The sequence below is a fragment of the Lucilia sericata genome, unplaced genomic scaffold (genome assembly GCF_015586225.1).
Source record: "Lucilia sericata isolate MDLA Ls3-8-SP2 unplaced genomic scaffold, ASM1558622v1 Contig002014F_arrow, whole genome shotgun sequence".
Classification (NCBI taxonomy): Eukaryota; Metazoa; Arthropoda; class Insecta; order Diptera; family Calliphoridae; genus Lucilia; species Lucilia sericata.
The window spans coordinates 1-18348 of NW_023995879.1; the positions used below are offsets into that span (position 1 = coordinate 1).

Sequence of the window (18348 nt, forward strand, 5' to 3'; positions counted from 1 at the left end):
AGTCTAGGCAAGTCTAGTCTATAGTCAAGTTATAGTCTAGTCTATAGTCTAGTCTATAGTCTAGTCTATAGTCTGTCATAGTCTATCTATAACTAGTCTATGTCTATCTAGTCTAGTCTATAGTCAGTCTATAATCTAGTCTATAGTCTAGTCTATTAGTCTATATCTATCTATAGCATAGTCTAAAGTCAAGTCTAAGTCAGTCTCTATAGTCTTATCTAGTCTATAGTCTAGTCTATAGTCTAGTCTATAGTCTAGTCTTAGTCTGTCACATCTAGTTATGCTAGTCTATAGTCTAGTCTATAGTCTAGTCTATAGTCTAGTCTATAGTCTATTATAGTCTAGTCTATAGTCTAGTCTTAGTCTAGTCTATAGTCTATCTATAGTCAGATCAGTCTAAGTCTAGTCTATAGTCTAGTCTATAGTCTGTCTATAGTCTAGTCTATAGTCTGTCTAGTCTAGTCTATAGCTAGTCTATAGTCTAGTCTATAGTCTATCTATAGTCTAGTCTATAGTCTAGTCATAGTCTAGTCTATAGTCTATTCTATAGTCTAGTCTATAGTCTAGTCTTATAGTCTAGTCTATAGTCTAGTCTATAGTCTAGTCTATATCTAGTCTATAGTCTAGTCTATAGTCTAGTCTATAGTCTAGTCTATATCTAGTCTATAGTCTAGTCTATAGTCTAGTCTATAGTCTAGTCTATAGTCTAGTCTATAGTCTAATCTATAGTCTAGTCTATAGTCTAGACTATAGTCTAGTCTATAGTCTAGTCTAGTCTATAGTCTAGGAAATAGTAGGAATTTACCTGTTTTAAAAAAAGTTGGTGTTATTAACTTTTGCCACCTTCACCGCAAACAATTAAAACTAAACTATTTAAATTTTTTACAAAATTAACAACTTTTGCTGTTAAATTAAAAAATATTATAAATATTATTAGGTATTAACTTTAATAAAATCTTTTCATTATCTGTTTACTAAATTAATTTGACTTTGTGTTGTATTGAAGCTAAAAAACACGTCAGTAGTTTTTGTCAGCTTCCAAACATGTAAATTTGTAATGTTTTTCATTTTATTAATAACAAATTTTATTTAAATATTTATTTTTATAATTTATTGTGCACTTTTTATTATTTTATGAGGATAATTTAAATAAATTTATTTGATTTACTAAATTCATAATAATGATGTTTAGATGTCTCTCTTTTACCCGCTATTTTGTAACTGATATAAACAAAAGTGTAAAGAGTTGCCGGATGTTTGGAAAATATGTGGAGATAAACAAACACAGGGTTGTTGCAGAAAAATGCACTTGGAGTATAAGACCGCAAAAAAATAACAGACAGATTTTAAATTATTCTTTAAAATATATAATAAATTTTATTTAAACTATACCCTTATCCCAAATAATAAAAATAAAAATTTTATACACAAAAAAAAATTCTCTACCAAAATTCTCTTACAGATCATCCATATAACCCATTTCACAGGCATGTCTTATAGCATTCAAAACTTTCATATTGACCTCATCACCACCCGCCTCTAGAGACAATTTACGAAATTCCTCACCATGTAAATCAGTTTCAAATGTTTTCGATAGACCCGCACATTCCTCTTCGCTGCACAACATCCAGGGTAGAAAATGCGTACATATCATGACGCCGTAAAAAGCAAAGCGGGAAAAGTGCTTTTGGAATTTTTCAAAACTATAATGATGTAAAATTTCCTCCTGTTCTTTTTTCGATTTCTGGGAAGCTTTTAGTATAGTGGAAAGTGTGGAAAACATAGTGGAATGATAAGATTTTAATAAAACACCCCAAATTTCGTAACGTTCCTCTTCGGAGGTATTGAAATACATAAAGAATGACAAATCCAGGCAAGGGGAACCATAGCGCATTTCCTGGTATATAAAAAATTAACATTATAAAATGTTTTGGTATTTTTTTCAAACAAAATTTACCTGAAAATCTATCATTTTCATATCTTCCACTGACTTTTCCTCCTCCTTTCCTCCTTTAGCGGGTTTATATTTAAACAAAACATTATTACGATTATAGTCTCCATGTAGAATAGCACCAAATAGTTTGTCTTCTTCAGTTTCTTCGACTTTCGTTCTTATTTTCTCCATTAGTCGTGTAGGTTCCTCAAAGTATTTCGCTTTTAATTTATGCAAACATTCGATTAGTTTCAAATCTTTTGAGGACTTTCTATCAAATGTATTAGACTCAAATTTTCGCTCATAAAATTCAAATAAACGATCAAAAGCATGACGATATAACACACGATATAGATTAGTATTAGCATCATTGGGATCGTCCTCCTTGATAAAGGGCAGAGTTATAATGCCTGCCTTTAAACGATCTAGTTGGTTGGGGTTTAAGGCCCTGAGGGCATAGGATAAAGCATGATATTGTCCTATAGTTTTGCACATATGTAACAAATGATCACGATTAAGCACTAATCTAGGGCCTAGTTGATAACCCAAGGGCTTAAGATTTTCCATAACTAAAGAACACTCCCGTTCTTGGGGTGAAGAGCTTAAACCTGTTTTAATAAAAATAATCAAAATTCTTGTTCAGTTCAAATGCAGTAGAAAATTTCCACCTAAAACTTACCTTCAATATAACCAAATTTGGCCACAAAAGTGGGAGGCACCAAATCTTTTACATTGATAGTGGTGACACCCAAATCTTTCAAAAACTTTTCGTAATAAGGCAAAACCGTGCCATAGATATAGATCTCATTGGCAAATTGTATATAGGATTTACTGGATTCCCTAAAGGCCACATCACCGCGCATAAATTTGGCTATTAGTAAACGTTCTTTTTCGCTAAAAAGAAAATATTCTTTAAAATGACTAAAATTTGTATTACTTTCAACCTTACCCTTTGGCAGTTTTAGTTTTTAATTGTATATTATATAAAGTGGACATAAAACCATCTAAACCACCCGAATTTTCCGCTTTAAATGAAATCAATTCCTCATTGTCTAATTGGGATACGATTTCCGGTATTAAATACTTTTCTATATAAATTTCCTGTTGGGAAGACATATTCTAAAGTTGGAAGAAAAAGAAGATAATACCCGTAAAAATTGCTAAAAACTAGTTATTATTGTTTTTCCTGCAATGAAACAGCTGGTCACTCTAAACACAATAAAATCTATTTGACATTGCATTCTAATTAAACTCTAACAACACGTCATGTTTTTTTCTCTATTATTTTCTCATTAGATTATTTTTAATATTTCTTACCTCTAGTATAAAATTATTATATCAAAAACACTACTTTATCTTAATTATACTATTAAAAAACTAAATTGTCTAATTATTTACAAAATTTCAAGTTCAAAATTGAAGTGTTTGTTTTGTCTCCTATTTCTTATCACTAGAACAAAAACACCGAGTGCAAAATGCAATTATAAAAACAAAGCTGCCACATGGTTAGTAAAAGCAAAACAAACAGCTGTTAAAAACAGAGTTAACGGATATTTTAAGTAAAATACTCGAAAATTATAGTTAGTAAGAAATTTAAATTTTTGTTTGCAGTTTTTTTAAGAAAAATTTGTATTTAATTGAATTTGAATAGTAAAATATATTATTTACATAAAAAGCTCTATAAATTAAGCAAAATAGTAGAAAAATTGGAGAAAAAATTAAGAAAAATTTCCATGGAAAGTGTTTAGCAACATTCGTTTCTCAAAAGACAATTTTCAAAAGAATTCGATTATAATAACAAATTTCGGAATTCTAGATAACATTTTCGATATTTTCAATTTCAATAGAAATTTGTTAAAAATAAAAATGTTTTTAAACTTTTAGATTTGAACAGAAATTTAACAAAATTTTCACATATAATAAAAATATTTTTAATAAAAAACGAAATTTTTTCATAAAAAAATTTCGATTTTTATAGAATAATTCCGAATTGCGTAAAAAATATTCGAATTTCAATAGAAAGTTTTCAAAACTTTATATTTCAATAATAATATTCAATATTATATTTATTTTTATTTTTAATAGAAATTTTAGTTCTCAATAGAAAGTTTTCAAAAATTTTCTGTTTTCCATAAAAAACTTAAAATAATTTCTGTTTTCAATAAAATAGTTCACAAAATTTTGTGCTTCAATAGAAAATATTGCAAAATTATCTGTTTTCAATAGAAAATTTTCGAATTCAATAGAATATTACTCATATTCTATGTTAATAAAAAATTCTAAAAATTTAGTTTCAGATTGAATTTAATTCAGATTATAATTTAAAATTATTTATGTTTTCAGTTCAAAAAAAATTTGTTATTCAATGGAAAATGTTGCAAAGTTTCTATTGCAATACAAATTGTATTTACTGTAAATACTGAAATTTCATTTTAAAAATGTTGAATTAAAAAATTTCAATATTTTTGTTTTTAGTAAAAATATTTAGAAATTTTCGATTTCAGTATGAAATGTTCAATTTCAGTGGAAATTTTTAATTTTCATAAGAAACATTTCAAAATTTTTGATTCCAACAGTAACTTGAAAAATCGTTTTAAAAAATGTTACAAATTTGTTGTTTTCAATACAAAATTAATTTATATCTGTAGGAAAATAAATTCTTAATATATTATAGAGAGTTTTCAAAAATTTTCTATTTCAAAAGATTTTAATGACCACTTCCGAAATTTGCTTTTTACGACGACATATGATTTGCCGAATATAACTCTTACTTCTTACTTATTTTAATCATAAAGAAATTACCGCTAAAATAGGAATAGTCTGCCTTCAGAGTTGCGAGTTTTCATACACTCTAATAATGTTTTCAAAGTGAAACTTTTGGAATATTTTTCAATCACTTTGTGATCCCTTTAAATGATGTTGTTCTGGAAGAACTTTAACATCCATGTAAACATTTTGGGTAATAAATTGGGGGACTACCAATGAGGGGAGCGGAACCTCCCATATGAATTATATACAAAAATTCGTTTATCTGGGAAACTAATACAACTAAATTCTTCAAATTTTGCACGAAGAACTTTAATATTCATCTGAATATTTTGGAGAAAAAAGGGCGGATTTTCATCTGGGGGGCTTGGAGCTCTCATATGAATTAAATAGAAAAATTCGTATATCTGAGAAACTATTAGAGCTAGAATCTTCAAATTTTACTGAAGAACATTTAGAGAATTACGGGCGGACTTTCAATGGGGGGCTTGGCACTTTCCATATGAATTAAATACAAAATTTTGTATATCTGGGAAACTATTAGATTATTCAAATTTTTCATAGATTAAATTAAAATCTTAATTAACGTTCGGAATAATTTAATTTGCGTGGAATCTCCCATATGTAACAAATTGTATATCTGGAAAACCATTGTAGTTAGAATCATCAAAATCGTTAAGTGGGTTTCTTATTTATATTGCTTTTAGGGTAGCACAGCACACTGGTTATAGCTAGTAATTTTATTTGTTTTGTTTTTACGTTATTGATAATTTTCTTGATGCAAAATTTGTTAGAAACTGATTTTCTGCAAGATCTTTTATATGGAGGATAGGGTTAAATATCGGCAGATACTTGTAAAACTTGGAGAAAGGATTTGTTTTTAATTTTTAAGAATTTTTTATTCATCCCTGCATAATTTCTCACACAACTTTTGAGCTTGCTCTGTTTTGTTGTTATAAACAATATATTTGCTTCCAAAATCCCATTTTCTGATCTCTTGGATTCCGTTTTTATTTAAAATCGTTGTAAATTTAAAAACTAAACAGTCGATTTTAAACCGCCGCCGACATATTTAGTGTCAGTCACCGCCGCCGTTAATATTTGTCGGCGCAGGGCTCTGATGGCGAGCGATAAAAATACGCCAAAAATGCGAGACCAGCTGTTTTTGCGCATTTTTTTATCAACGAAAACGTCATTATCACAAAAAAGTCAAATTCGTTTTTCTATATATTTTGCAGCAACAACAATTTTATAAAAGTGAGCGAAAAAATAATTATTTATTAAACAAAAATAACAATAAAAAAACTAACAACAACTAATAAATATAAACAAGTTTTTCCAATAAACAAAGAGTGAAAAATAAAACAACAAAGCAAATGACATAAACAAAGCGAAAAAATAACTTAATTTGACACCAATTGATAAAAATCAGTAGAACCTCCAAGAAAAAAAAGCAATAAGAAAAAAATCAAGAAAAATAAATGGAGTTATGGCTGAACTGGAACAATTGGAAGCATGTCGTATTTGTGTAAACTGTTTTCCTTTACAAGAAATGGATTTCATCAATATTTTCCAGCCAAATGAAGAATTTCAGCAAGAACTCGATTTCATACAGGGCGAAATACGACAGTGGCAACTTAAAATACAAGCCGATGATGGTCTGCCACAGCGCATTTGTGCAAATTGTTTTGCCAAGTTTTGCAGCATAGAGGCCTTTCGCAAGGAATGTGAAGCGGCCCAGGAAAAGCTATTGCAGACCTTAATGCAGCAAAGCTCTGCTAATGAGCCGGAGGTCCAAAATGTAATTAAGAACCTAGAGACACCGCTGCCTTTGGTGGGTAATTACGATAGCGGCAGTGTGGTATTGGATACTGCCAACAATGTTTTGGTCTCTTCCGTGAATGTAACACAGTCGGATGTATCGCTTAATGATTTTCCTGTATTCGATCAACAATTTTCCCATTTCGATAATCCCGCTCTAATGGATGCCTCTTCCACTTTATTGGATAGTAATTTGATAGCTGCTGATACTTCCCAGGAATTGGGCTTTTTACCGTCACAAAATCTATTTACATTTGAGACTGCCGAATCACCCACTACGGGTACACTGCCATTAGTTGAGACTGAAACGACGTCCATGATGAATGATATAATGCCGGTAAAGCCGGAAGAGGTTGTTGGAGGTGGAGGAGCAGTAGGTGGCGGCGTTGGGGATATAATTATAAAACAAGATCTCGAAGATATGTTACAGCGCAGTATTATACCAACTAACACCAAATTAACACAACAAAGAGTAGTAACTGCAGGAGTAGAAGGTGGTGGGGAACAAAAGTCGAATAACAGCAATGCGGTGACCAACAAAATGGAATCACAGGAGGTTAAAAAAGTAACAGGAAATCAATATATTAATAATAATTATACTATAAGAGGAAGGAATGGTAAGTTATTGAACATTTTCTATGGAAAATGGAAAAAAAAAAACAGAAATTTTAATAAATTTTCTACTGAAATTTGGAAATATTGAAAAATTTATAATGAAATTTTTTTTTTTTTTGAAATTTTTTTATCGAAAACAGAAAATTTGAGTTTTTTTTATGAAAAATATAAAATTTTTAAAAAAGTTTTATTGAAAATGATAATTTTTTATTGAAAACAAATATTTTGAAATTAAATTTTGAAAAAAGTATAAAAATTGAAAATATTTTTTATTTTTTTAAATCGAAAAATTTTGAAATTTTTCTATAAAAATCGAATGTTTGTTAAAAATTTTCTTAAAAATCGAACATTATTTGAAAAATTTTATAAAAAAAATTTTAATTTTTTCTTCCAGACTATACCACCATAACCTTCATAAATCGTGAGGACACTAACTCCGACATGGAATGCGATGACTCTGATATGAATGCCCGTTTAAAGGGTTTATCTTATGCTTGCCATTATTGCTTCTGTCCCGAAACAGGACCCATCGAACATCTCGTCTTCCCCAATGAAGATGCTCTATCACAGCATTTTTTCGACATACACGATCCCAATCGCCCATACACTTGCCCCAAATGTCCACAATCCTATAAAACTCAATTGTTACGTGACAATCACGTTCGCCTAATACACAAAATCACCGAAATACAAACTTGCAATTATTGTCAGAAACGTTTAAAAGGCTCTACAGATGTACATCAATATAATTGCCAATATGTGGGTGACTGGGAGTGTCAACATTGTAAGGAGAAATTCCCACAAACACCTCTCTATCGTTTTCGTTTGCATCAACGTCAACACGAACGCATTAAACAATTCAAGTGTCGTTTGTGTGAACGTACATTTATGAGAAAAGCCAACTTGGAGGCTCATCAAAGAATGCACAAGGCGGAAGTGCAGTCCACATACTCTTGCAATATTTGCAAAGCTAGTAAGTAGTTCTCAAGAAATCTCATTAAATAAATCTTAACAATAAATATCGATTATATTGTGTTATTGTTATATTAACCTTGTGTATTTTAATAGATTTTGTCGATGACTATGAGCTAAAACGTCATAAGTATCAACAACACAATGCAGAGGCCCCTCTCAAGTGTAAATTTTGCCATAAAGGTATTAAAATCAATTATAAACTATTCACTATGGTTTCATTAAAACACCCACAATATATGTTTTAGGTTTTTCTTCCATTGTATTTTTACAACGCCATATGAATCAATATCATCCAGACAATGCAAAAAATCATCACAATAACAACAACAACAATAATAATACCTGTTCTTCTACTGCTTCGTCTTCAACATCATCATCTGCATTGAACTCACCTACCGAGTTGCAACACACTTGTTTGAATTGTAATATGGGTTTCAAAACTTTACAAAAATTACAAAATCATTTACTATTGGGTCGTGACAAAAATGGCAATTGTTTGTATAATGCTTGCAATAAACAGGAGCGTCGTAAACTTCAGCGTCAGGGTGTTTATCCTTGTTTTCATTGTCCGCGTCGTTTTCATTTGAGGTCTCAGTTAGATAAACATTTGAATACTCATGATGCTCGTTTGCGGCCCTTTCAGTGCGAACAATGTGTTACACGCTGTCGCACTAGCTGTGAATTGAAACAGCATGTAAATGTGGCCCATTTGAATATTAAGGCCTTTTCTTGCGATAAATGTGGTAAAAGTTTTGGCTACAAAAAGGATCTAAGGGATCATATGCTTTTTCATGCAGGTGAGTTTTATTTGTTTGAATTAAACGCTATACACTAGAGAATAGACAAGAATATAGACAATAGAATAGACTAGACTATAGACTACAGAATAGACTAGACTATAGACTAGACTTTAGACTAGACTATAGACTAGACTTTAGACTAGACTATAGACTAGACTATAGATGAGACAATAGACTAGACTATAGATGAGACAATAGACTAGACTATAGACTAGACTAGACTAGACTATAGACTAGACTATAGACTAGACTATAGACTAGACTATAGACTAGACTATAGACTAGACTATAGACTAGACTATAGACTAGACTATAGACTAGACTATAGACTAGACTATAGACTAGACTATAGACTAGACTATAGACTAGACTATATACAGACTATAGACTAGAACTAGACTAGAATAGCCTAGACTATAGACTAGACTATAGACTAGAACTAGACTAGACTATAGACTAGACTATAGACTAGACTATAGACTAGACTATAGACTAGACTATAGACTAGACTATAGACTAGACTATAGACTAGACTATGACTAGACTATAGACTAGACTATAGACTAGACTATAGACTAGACTATAGACTAGACTATAGACTAGACTATAGACTAGACTATAGACTAGACTATAGACTAGACTATAGACTAGACTATAGACTCGACTATAGACTAGACTATAGACTAGACTATAGACTAGACTATAGACTAGACTATAGACTAGACTATAGACTAGACTATAGACTAGACTATAGACTAGACTATAGACTAGACTATAGACTAGACTATAGACTAGACTATAGACTAGACTATAGACTAGACTATAGACTAGACTATAGACTAGACTATAGACTAGACTATAGACTAGACTATAGACTAGACTATAGACTAGACTATAGACTAGACTATAGACTAGACTATAGACTAGACTATAGACTAGACTATAGACTAGACTATAGACTAGACTATAGACTAGACTATAGACTAGACTATAGACTAGACTATAGACTAGACTATAGACTAGACTATAGACTAGACTATAGACTAGACTATAGACTAGACTATAGACTAGACTACTAGACTAGACTATAGACTAGACTATAGACTAGACTATAGATTAGACTTTATACTGTAGACTACACTAATAACTAGACTATGGAATAGACTATAGACCACACCATAGACTAGAGTATTGACTAGAATATAAAGTGAACTAGAATAAAGACATTAGACTATAGATTAGACCTCAAACTATAGTCCAGACTATAGTACAGACTATAGTAATGACTATAGTAATGACTATAGTATTGACTATAGGACAGGTTATAGTACCAGACTATAGTACATACTATAGACCAGACTATAGTACATACTATAGACCAGACTATAGTACATACTATAGACCAGACTATAGTTCAGACTATAGTCCAGACTATATTACAGACTATACTACAGACTATAGTACAGACTATAGTACAGACTATAGTACAGACTATAGTACAGACTATAGTCCAGACTATAGTCCAGACTATAGTACAGACCATAGTACAGACTATAGACCAGACTATAGTACAGACTATAGTACAGACTATAGTACAGACTATAGTTCAGACTATAGTCCAGACTGTAGTACAGACTATAGTCCAGACTATAGTACAGACTATAGTACATACTATAGTACAGACTATAGTACAGACTATAGTACAGACTATAGTACAGACTATAGTGCAGACTATAGTACAGACTATAGTCCAGACTATAGTGCAGACTATAGTCCAGACTATAGTGCAGACTATAGTCCAGACTATAGAATAGTTTCTTTTAATATCGAAAATTTCATTTTTTTAGAAATCAATGTGCACTGCACCGAAGAAGGTTGTGATTATGTGTGTAAAAATGAAAAGGCTTTAAATGATCATATACGTCACAAACATCGTTTATTGTCTTGCGAATATTGCCAGGAACAGTTTACCAGACAAAAATTAACAGGTATTTTGATTAATTCACAAAAGAAGAATAAGAAATATTTAAGATTTTTGCATTTTTTTCCTGCCATTACAGCTCATTTACGTAAAGTACATCGTGCCGAAATTGATGTAGAATTAGCTGGCGAATCTGATAACTATTATAAATCTCAATTACTTAATAATAACAATGATATTACACAAATCTCGTTTAATTTACTTAATACTCAACAGCAACAAACACAACAACAGCAACAAGAGCAATTAACAAATAATACATCAACACAACTGCCACTAACTTCATCATCATCAGCGGTAGTTTCATCTCAAACTTTAAATGCGGTTATATCAAGCTCATCATCGAATACTTTGACAACTACATCAGCATTATTAACTATGAACACATTACTTACAGCTTCACCCACCATTACATCATCATCATCATCAGCTGTTTCATTAACATCTTGTTTAACACCCACCATAACAACAAAACAAGGTACTAATTTAATTACTAATACTACTTCCATTTCTACACACAATCTTTTAAATGATGTTGATCATCATCATGATCAATTGTGTGCCATGTTTGCAACAGATCCTCATGATTCAAATACCAATACCACTTTAGCTTTAAATGGTTTGGTCTCTAATGTACATGATGATTTAAATTTAGTGACCAATGATGCTACCAATATGTTTTTGGTGCCCACAACATCATCCACATCAAATGACAACCAATTAGATCAGTATTTTATGGCCTCTTTAATTGATACTGAACAAGAAATCATTGTTACATAGCATCAAATATTTTAAATTGAATTATACATATAATTGTAGTGAAATGAAAACAAAACAAAAACAAATTAAGTAGAAATTTCTAAAACCCAGTAAAATGAAAGCACTGAATTTCTAAAAAGCTTTTATTATATAAACATTTTTTTTTTATAAATTTAATAACTTTTTTACCACAATTTAATATTTATATTATTAAGCTTATAGTTTAGAGAAACCTTCCCCCTCTCAACCCTTTTTTTATACACTTATTTTAAAAACCAACAACCAACTTTTTAACAACTCTAGCGTACTTTTACAAAAAGGCTTTTATACTTAAACAAATTTATATATTTAAAACTCATTTCCATTTTTTTATATAAAAAAAAATCTCTTGAAAGTATTTATTAAGTGAAAAAACAAATTCATTTTACCTTGCCCCACCATTCCCCACTCAGCACGTAGAAAAATTTGATTTTTATACATTTTTATTTTAGGATTTTTAAAAAATCTAACTAATCTTTTAATTTTTTAAAAATTTTAAATCTTTTTCGTTAATTTATTTATATTTATTTGCCAAATTATTAACAAAATTTTAACTACTAACACCAATTGAAACATAGATATTTGTAGAACTATGGAAATTATATTATTTTTAAAAGAAATAGGTTTAATGTTGCAATTAATCTGAAGAAAATCTTCAGAAAACTGCTTAGAATTTTTGTATGATTAGTATAAGATTATAATCAAACTATAATACGGATTTTAGTTAAACTATAGTTAGGTTTATAGTTAAACTTTAGTCCAAACTATAGTTCAGACTATACCTCAGATTATAGTTCAGATAATATATTCAAGCTATATTACGGATTATACTTTGACTGTAGTTCACTCCTTAGTTAAGAACATAGTTCAAACTATTCTTCTGGATTTTTCTATACTTAAGAATATAGTAGAGATTATAGTCCAGGCTTCTGAACTGTAGCCCAGACTATAGTCCAGACCATTGTTCAGGCTATAACCTGAACTATAGTCCAAACTGTAGATTTGATTATAGGCCGGGCTATACACTACGCTATAGCTCAGGAAATATACTCGACTATTGTCCAAGCTATAAATTAGACTATAGTTCTTCATACAGACTAGACTATAGTTCAGACAATATACAAGACTATAGTCCATACTGTGCTCTGGCTGGTGTATAGACTAGACTATAATCCAGACTTTAGACTAAACTAGAGTCTAGACTATAGACTAGACAAGAGTCCAGACTATAGACTAGACTATAGTCCAAATTATAGACTACACTAAAGTCTGGACTATAGACTAGACTATAGACTGGACTATAGACTAGACTATTGTCGAGACTGTAGACTACACTATTGCCCAGACTATCGACTAGACTATCAACTAGACTATCGGCTACACTCCAGTCTATAGTCTGGACTATTGTCCAGACTATAGACTGGACTATTGTCCAGACTATAGACTGGACTATTGTCCAGACTATAGACTGGACTATAGTCTAGTCTATAGCCTGGACTACAGTCCAGACTATAGAATAGACTATAATCCAGACTGTACACTAGTCTATAAAATACTTTAAGTCCACTATAGTCCAGACCATAGTCTAGTTTATAGTCTGGACTACAGTCCAGTCTATAGTCTAGTCTACAGTCTGGACCAAAGTCTAGTCCACAGTCTTGACTATAGTCTAGTCCATAGTCTCGACTATAGTCTAGTCTATAGTCTAGTATATAGTCTAGTCTATGGTCTCGACTATAGTTTAGTCTATAGTCTCGACTATAGTTTAGTCTATAGCCTGGACTATAGTCTAGTCTATAGTCTGGAATATAGACTAGACTATGGTCCAGACTAAAGACTAGATTATAGTCCAGACTATAGACTAGACTATAGTCCAGATTATAGACTAGTCTATAGACTAGACTATAGTCCAGATTATAGACTAGACTATAGTCTAGACTATAGTCCAGACTATGGACTAGACTATAGACTAGACTATAGTCCAGACTATAGACTAGACTATAGTCCAGACTATAGACTAGAATATAGTCTATACTATAGTCCAGACTATAGACTAGTCTATAGTCCAGACTATAGACTAGACTATAGTCCAGACTATAGAGTAGACTGTGGTCCAGACTAAAGACTAGATTATAGTCCAAACTATGGACTAGACTTTGCTCCAGACTATAGACTAGACTATAGTCCAGACTGTAGACTAGACTATATTCAGGCCTTTAGAATAGACTATAGTACTGACTATAAACCAGACTAAACTATAAACTAGACTATAGTCTAGACTACAGTATTATAGTTCAGACTATAGACTAGACTATAGTCCAGACTATAGACTAGACTATAGACTAGACTATAGTCTGGACTATAGTCTAGTCTATAGTCTAGTCTATAGTCTGGACTATAGTCCAGACTATAGACTAGACTATAGTCCAGACTATAGATTGGACAGTTTTTGGTTTTACTAGCATTTTTCTTGGCATTTCAGTTTTTTTGAAATATTTTTACAAAAGATTTGAATTTACTAAATTATAAACCCCACTATTTATACGAATTGTTTATAAAAATTTATACAAAATATTATTATAATACAATATAGTAATTGTTATTTAATTAGGCTTAACTTTTTTCAAAATTTTAGTTGAAAAATTATTAAACTAACTACCAGTATTCTTATTTAAATCAAAAATTTTGTTTAGATTCAAAACTTTTGTTTGTAAATCCTAAAGAGTGATACTTAAGCGTTAAAGAAAAAGTGAAGCGAATAGGAAAATGTAGGAAAATTATTGTGAAATTGTTCCTTTTACTTTATCTTTGACATTACAAATCTGTCAGTTAAAATTTGTTTAGAATCTGAAACTAACTTAACATTAACTTTATTTGAATATAAAATATAGCTAAAAATTTGTTTTAACATTATCTATTTGCTAAAGTAAAAATTTCCTCTTTTTTTTTGTAGATTATTTGATTTAGGTTCTTATTGCAATAATCTTAAATCTTAGAATGTTTAATAGTACTCGAAATTAACTATTTTTGAAAACATATTGGAATTTCTTTAACTGATTAACAAAATGTTATCTAAATAACAATTTTATTCATTTCCTTTTCAAACTAAATTGCAAGTTTTGTTAGATATTTTTTATTTTCTCTCTTTCTCTTTCTTGTTTTTTTTTTTTTTAATTTAAACCCTTAACACTTGAATTGCCGTCTTTCCTGCCCTTAAACCATTTATAATTTATTTTATTTTTTCTTTTATAAAAAAGATCTTAAACTTATTATTTCCATAACTCACTCTCTAACACACGTTATTATTATTATTCCCTAATCTTATCACCTCAATAGTATTATTAATAAGGAAAACAAATACAACTTTAACAAATCAAAATCAAATACAAAATTAGTTCTAAATATTGTTAGAAAACAAAAAACAAAAAATGCAACCGCCTCATTAGAGGCAAATCATATTATTACATTAGTTTTATTAAGTAGTTTTTTAAAACAATAATGTATGAGTAAATTGTATTGAATTAAATGGAACGAAAAGAGAAATAAAAAGAAATACAAATCAAACATCCAATCAACCTTAAATCATACATTTCTAACAAAATCCCTGATCTTTACAAGAGCCAAGTTAAATTATAAAAAAAAAAAAAAAAAATAATAAAAATAAATTGCAACAATTTAACAAATTAGTTTTTAAGTGTAATTACTTAAAATGCTAAGCAAATAAAAAGAAACAAAATACAATACAACAACAACAACAACAAAATATAATAATTTACTATTAAGAAACCTAAACTCTCTCCCAATTTTTTTTGATAAATAAATTGAAAAAAAAAAAACAAACTCAACTCAAAAAAATATGCCGGCGTTTCATTTTAAATTCATAAATTAACAATATTTCAGACTATACACTAGACTATGGTCCAGACTATAGAATAGACTATGAATATATTATAGTCCGGACTATAGAATTGAATATAGTCTAGACTATAGAGCAGACTATAGCCTATTATAGTCTAGACTATAGAACAGACTATAGAATATACCATAGTCAAGGCTATAGAATAGTCTATAGTCTGGACTTAAGAATAGATTATAGTCTGGACTATAGAATAGACTACAGTCTGGACTATAGAATAGACTACAGTCTGGACTATAGAATAGACTACAGTCTGGACTATAGAATAGACTACAGTCTGGACTATATAATAGATTATAGTCTGGACTATAGAATAGGCTACAGTCTGGACTATAGAATAGACTACAGTCTGGACTATAGAATAGACTACAGTCTGGACTATAGAATAGACTACAGTTTGGACTAAAGAATAGACTATAGTCTGGACTATAGAATAGACTACAGTCTGGACTATAGAATAGACTATAGTCTGGACTATAGAATAGACTATAGTCTGGACTATAGAATAGACTATTGTCTGGACTATAGAATAGACTATAGTCTGGACTATAGAATAGACTATAGTCTGGACTATAGAATAGACTATAGTCTGGACTATAGAATAGACTATAGTCTGGACTATAGAATAGACTATAGTCTGGACTATAGAATAGATTATAGTCTGGACTATAGAATAGATTATATTCTGGACTATAGAATAGACTATAGTCTGGACTATAGAATAGATTATAGTAGGGCTATAGAATGGACTATAGTCTGGACTATAGAATAGACTCTAGAATAGACTATAGTCTGGACTATAGAATAGACTATAGTCTGGTCTATAGAAAAGACTATAGAATAGACTATAGAAAAGAATATAGAATAGACTATAGAATAGACTATAGTCTGGACTGTAGAATAGACTAAAGTCTGGACTATAGAATAGACCATAGTCTGGACTATAGAATAGACCATAGTCTGGACTATAGAATAGACTATAGTCTGGACTATAGAATAGGCTATAGTCTGGACCATAGAATAGACTATAGTCTGGACCATAGAATAAACTATAGTCTGGACCATAGAATAGACTATAGTCCGGACTATGAGTAGACTATAGTCTGGACTATAAAATAGAATATAGTCTGGACTATAGAATAGTCTATAGTCTGATCTTAAGAATAGACTATAGTCTGGACTACAGAATGGCCTATAGTCTGGACTATAGAATAGACTATAGTCTGGACTATAGAATAGACTATAGTCTGGACTATACAATAGACTATAGTCTGGACTATAGAATAGACTATAGTCTGGACTATACAATAGACTATAGTCTGGACTATAAAATAGACTATAGTCTGGACTATACAATAGACTATAGTCTGGACTATAGAATAGACTATAGTCTGGACTATAGAATAGACTATAGTCTGGACTATAGAATAGACTATAGTCTGGACTATAGTCTGGACTATAGAATAGACTATAGTCTGGACTATAGAATAGACTATAGTCTGGACTATAGTCTGGACTATAGAATAGACTATAGTCTGGACTATAGAATAGACTATAGTCTGGACTATAGAATAGACTATAGTCTGGACTATAGAATAGACTATAGTCTGGACTATAAAATAGACTATAGTCTGGACTATAGAATAGACTATAGTCTGGACTATAGAATAGACTATAGTCTGGACTATAGAATAGACTATAGTCTGGACTATAGAATAGACTATAGTCTGGACTATAGAATAGACTATAGTCTGGACTATAGAATAGACCATAGTCTGGACTATAGACTAGACTATAGTCTGGACTATAGAATATACTATAGTCTGGACTATAGAATAGACTATAGTCTGGACTATAGAATAGACTATAGTCTGGACCATAGAATAGACTATAGTCAGGACTGTAGAATAGACTATAGTCTGGACTATAGAATAGACTATAGAATAGACTATAGTCTGGACTATAGAATAGACTATAGTCTGGACTATAGAATAGACTACAGTCTAGACTATAAAATAGACTATACTCTAAACTACAGAACAGACTATAGTCAAAACTATAGAATAGACTATAGCCTTGAATATAGTCCAGACTATAGCCTTGACTATAGCCTTGACTATAGCCTTGACTATAGTCCAGACTATAGCCTTGACTATAGTCCAGACTATGACTTTAGTCCAGACTATAGTCATGGCTTTACTCCAGATTATATCATTGACTATAGTCCAGACTATAGCATTGACTATAGTCCAGACTATAGCATTGACTATAGTCCAGATTACAGACTATACTAGACTATAGTCCACATTATATGCTAACCTATAGTTCAGATTAGAGACTAGACTATAGTCCACACTAAATACTAGACTATAGTCTTCACTATAGACTCATTAAGTTAACAAATCAATTTTCGATTCTCCACAACCCCTGGCCCTCCCATTCATTCTTTGTACACATTTCTAATTAAAAAAACAACATAATTTTAAAATCAAAGACCCTAAAAATTTTTGATAACATTTTGTTGGTTTGATTTACGTTTGTTAAAATAATCAATTTTATTGCATTCTTTAAGAATTTCTGTTATTTTATTATTATTTTTTTCTGTTTACTGATAGCTAATGACGTTAAACTTTATTAAGCTTTTTATTCAAGTTTCAGACTTGTCTGTGTTTGGGGGGAAATCATGGTAAACATTTGTTTTTTTTTTATTTAAATTGTTTTTTATTAGTTATTTAATTTTTTA

At 30.5% G+C, this 18348-nt stretch overlaps 2 protein-coding genes across 3 annotated transcripts; one reads left to right on the forward strand and one right to left on the reverse strand.

Annotated features, from left to right (window-relative positions):
* Positions 1-1351: 1351 nt before the first annotated feature.
* LOC119613218 lies at positions 1352-3409 on the reverse strand. Of its 2 annotated transcripts, none has more exons than XM_037969160.1 (5): positions 3251-3409; positions 2883-3052; positions 2613-2827; positions 1958-2541; positions 1352-1897 (listed from the first exon to the last, which is right to left on the reverse strand). In XM_037969160.1, exons 2-5 carry the CDS (start codon positions 3047-3049, stop codon positions 1457-1459), a joined length of 1407 nt encoding a protein of 468 aa, XP_037825088.1. In that variant the 5' UTR covers positions 3050-3052; positions 3251-3409; the 3' UTR covers positions 1352-1456. The 2 variants fall into 2 exon arrangements, with proteins under 2 accessions (XP_037825088.1, XP_037825089.1); XM_037969161.1 differs by having other exon boundaries at positions 2883-3058; positions 3251-3395.
* A 2463-nt stretch (positions 3410-5872) lies between these two features.
* Positions 5873-12873, forward strand: LOC119613214 (zinc finger protein 60-like). Its single transcript, XM_037969157.1, has 6 exons — positions 5873-7137; positions 7530-8108; positions 8204-8290; positions 8356-8907; positions 10758-10898; positions 10971-12873. The coding sequence occupies exons 1-6, from the start codon at positions 6189-6191 to the stop codon at positions 11669-11671; spliced, it is 3009 nt and encodes a 1002-aa protein (XP_037825085.1). The 5' UTR covers positions 5873-6188; the 3' UTR covers positions 11672-12873.
* The last annotated feature ends 5475 nt before the right edge of the window (positions 12874-18348 follow it).

Excerpts from the sequence above, each read along its gene's own strand:
- LOC119613218 (XM_037969160.1), bottom strand. The coding sequence starts at position 3,049 with ATGTCTTCCCAACAGGAAATTTATATAGAAAAGTATTTAATACCGGAA. Across the intron at positions 2,542-2,612 it reads CAAATTTGGTTATATTGAAG|GTTTAAGCTCTTCACCCCAA; the intron begins GTAAGTTTTAGG and ends TTATTAAAACAG. Across the intron at positions 1,898-1,957 it reads TGAAAATGATAGATTTTCAG|GAAATGCGCTATGGTTCCCC; the intron begins GTAAATTTTGTT and ends TTTATATACCAG.
- LOC119613214 (XM_037969157.1), top strand. The coding sequence starts at position 6,189 with ATGGCTGAACTGGAACAATTGGAAGCATGTCGTATTTGTGTAAACTGT. Across the intron at positions 7,138-7,529 it reads TACTATAAGAGGAAGGAATG|ACTATACCACCATAACCTTC; the intron begins GTAAGTTATTGA and ends TTTTTCTTCCAG. Across the intron at positions 10,899-10,970 it reads TACCAGACAAAAATTAACAG|CTCATTTACGTAAAGTACAT; the intron begins GTATTTTGATTA and ends CTGCCATTACAG.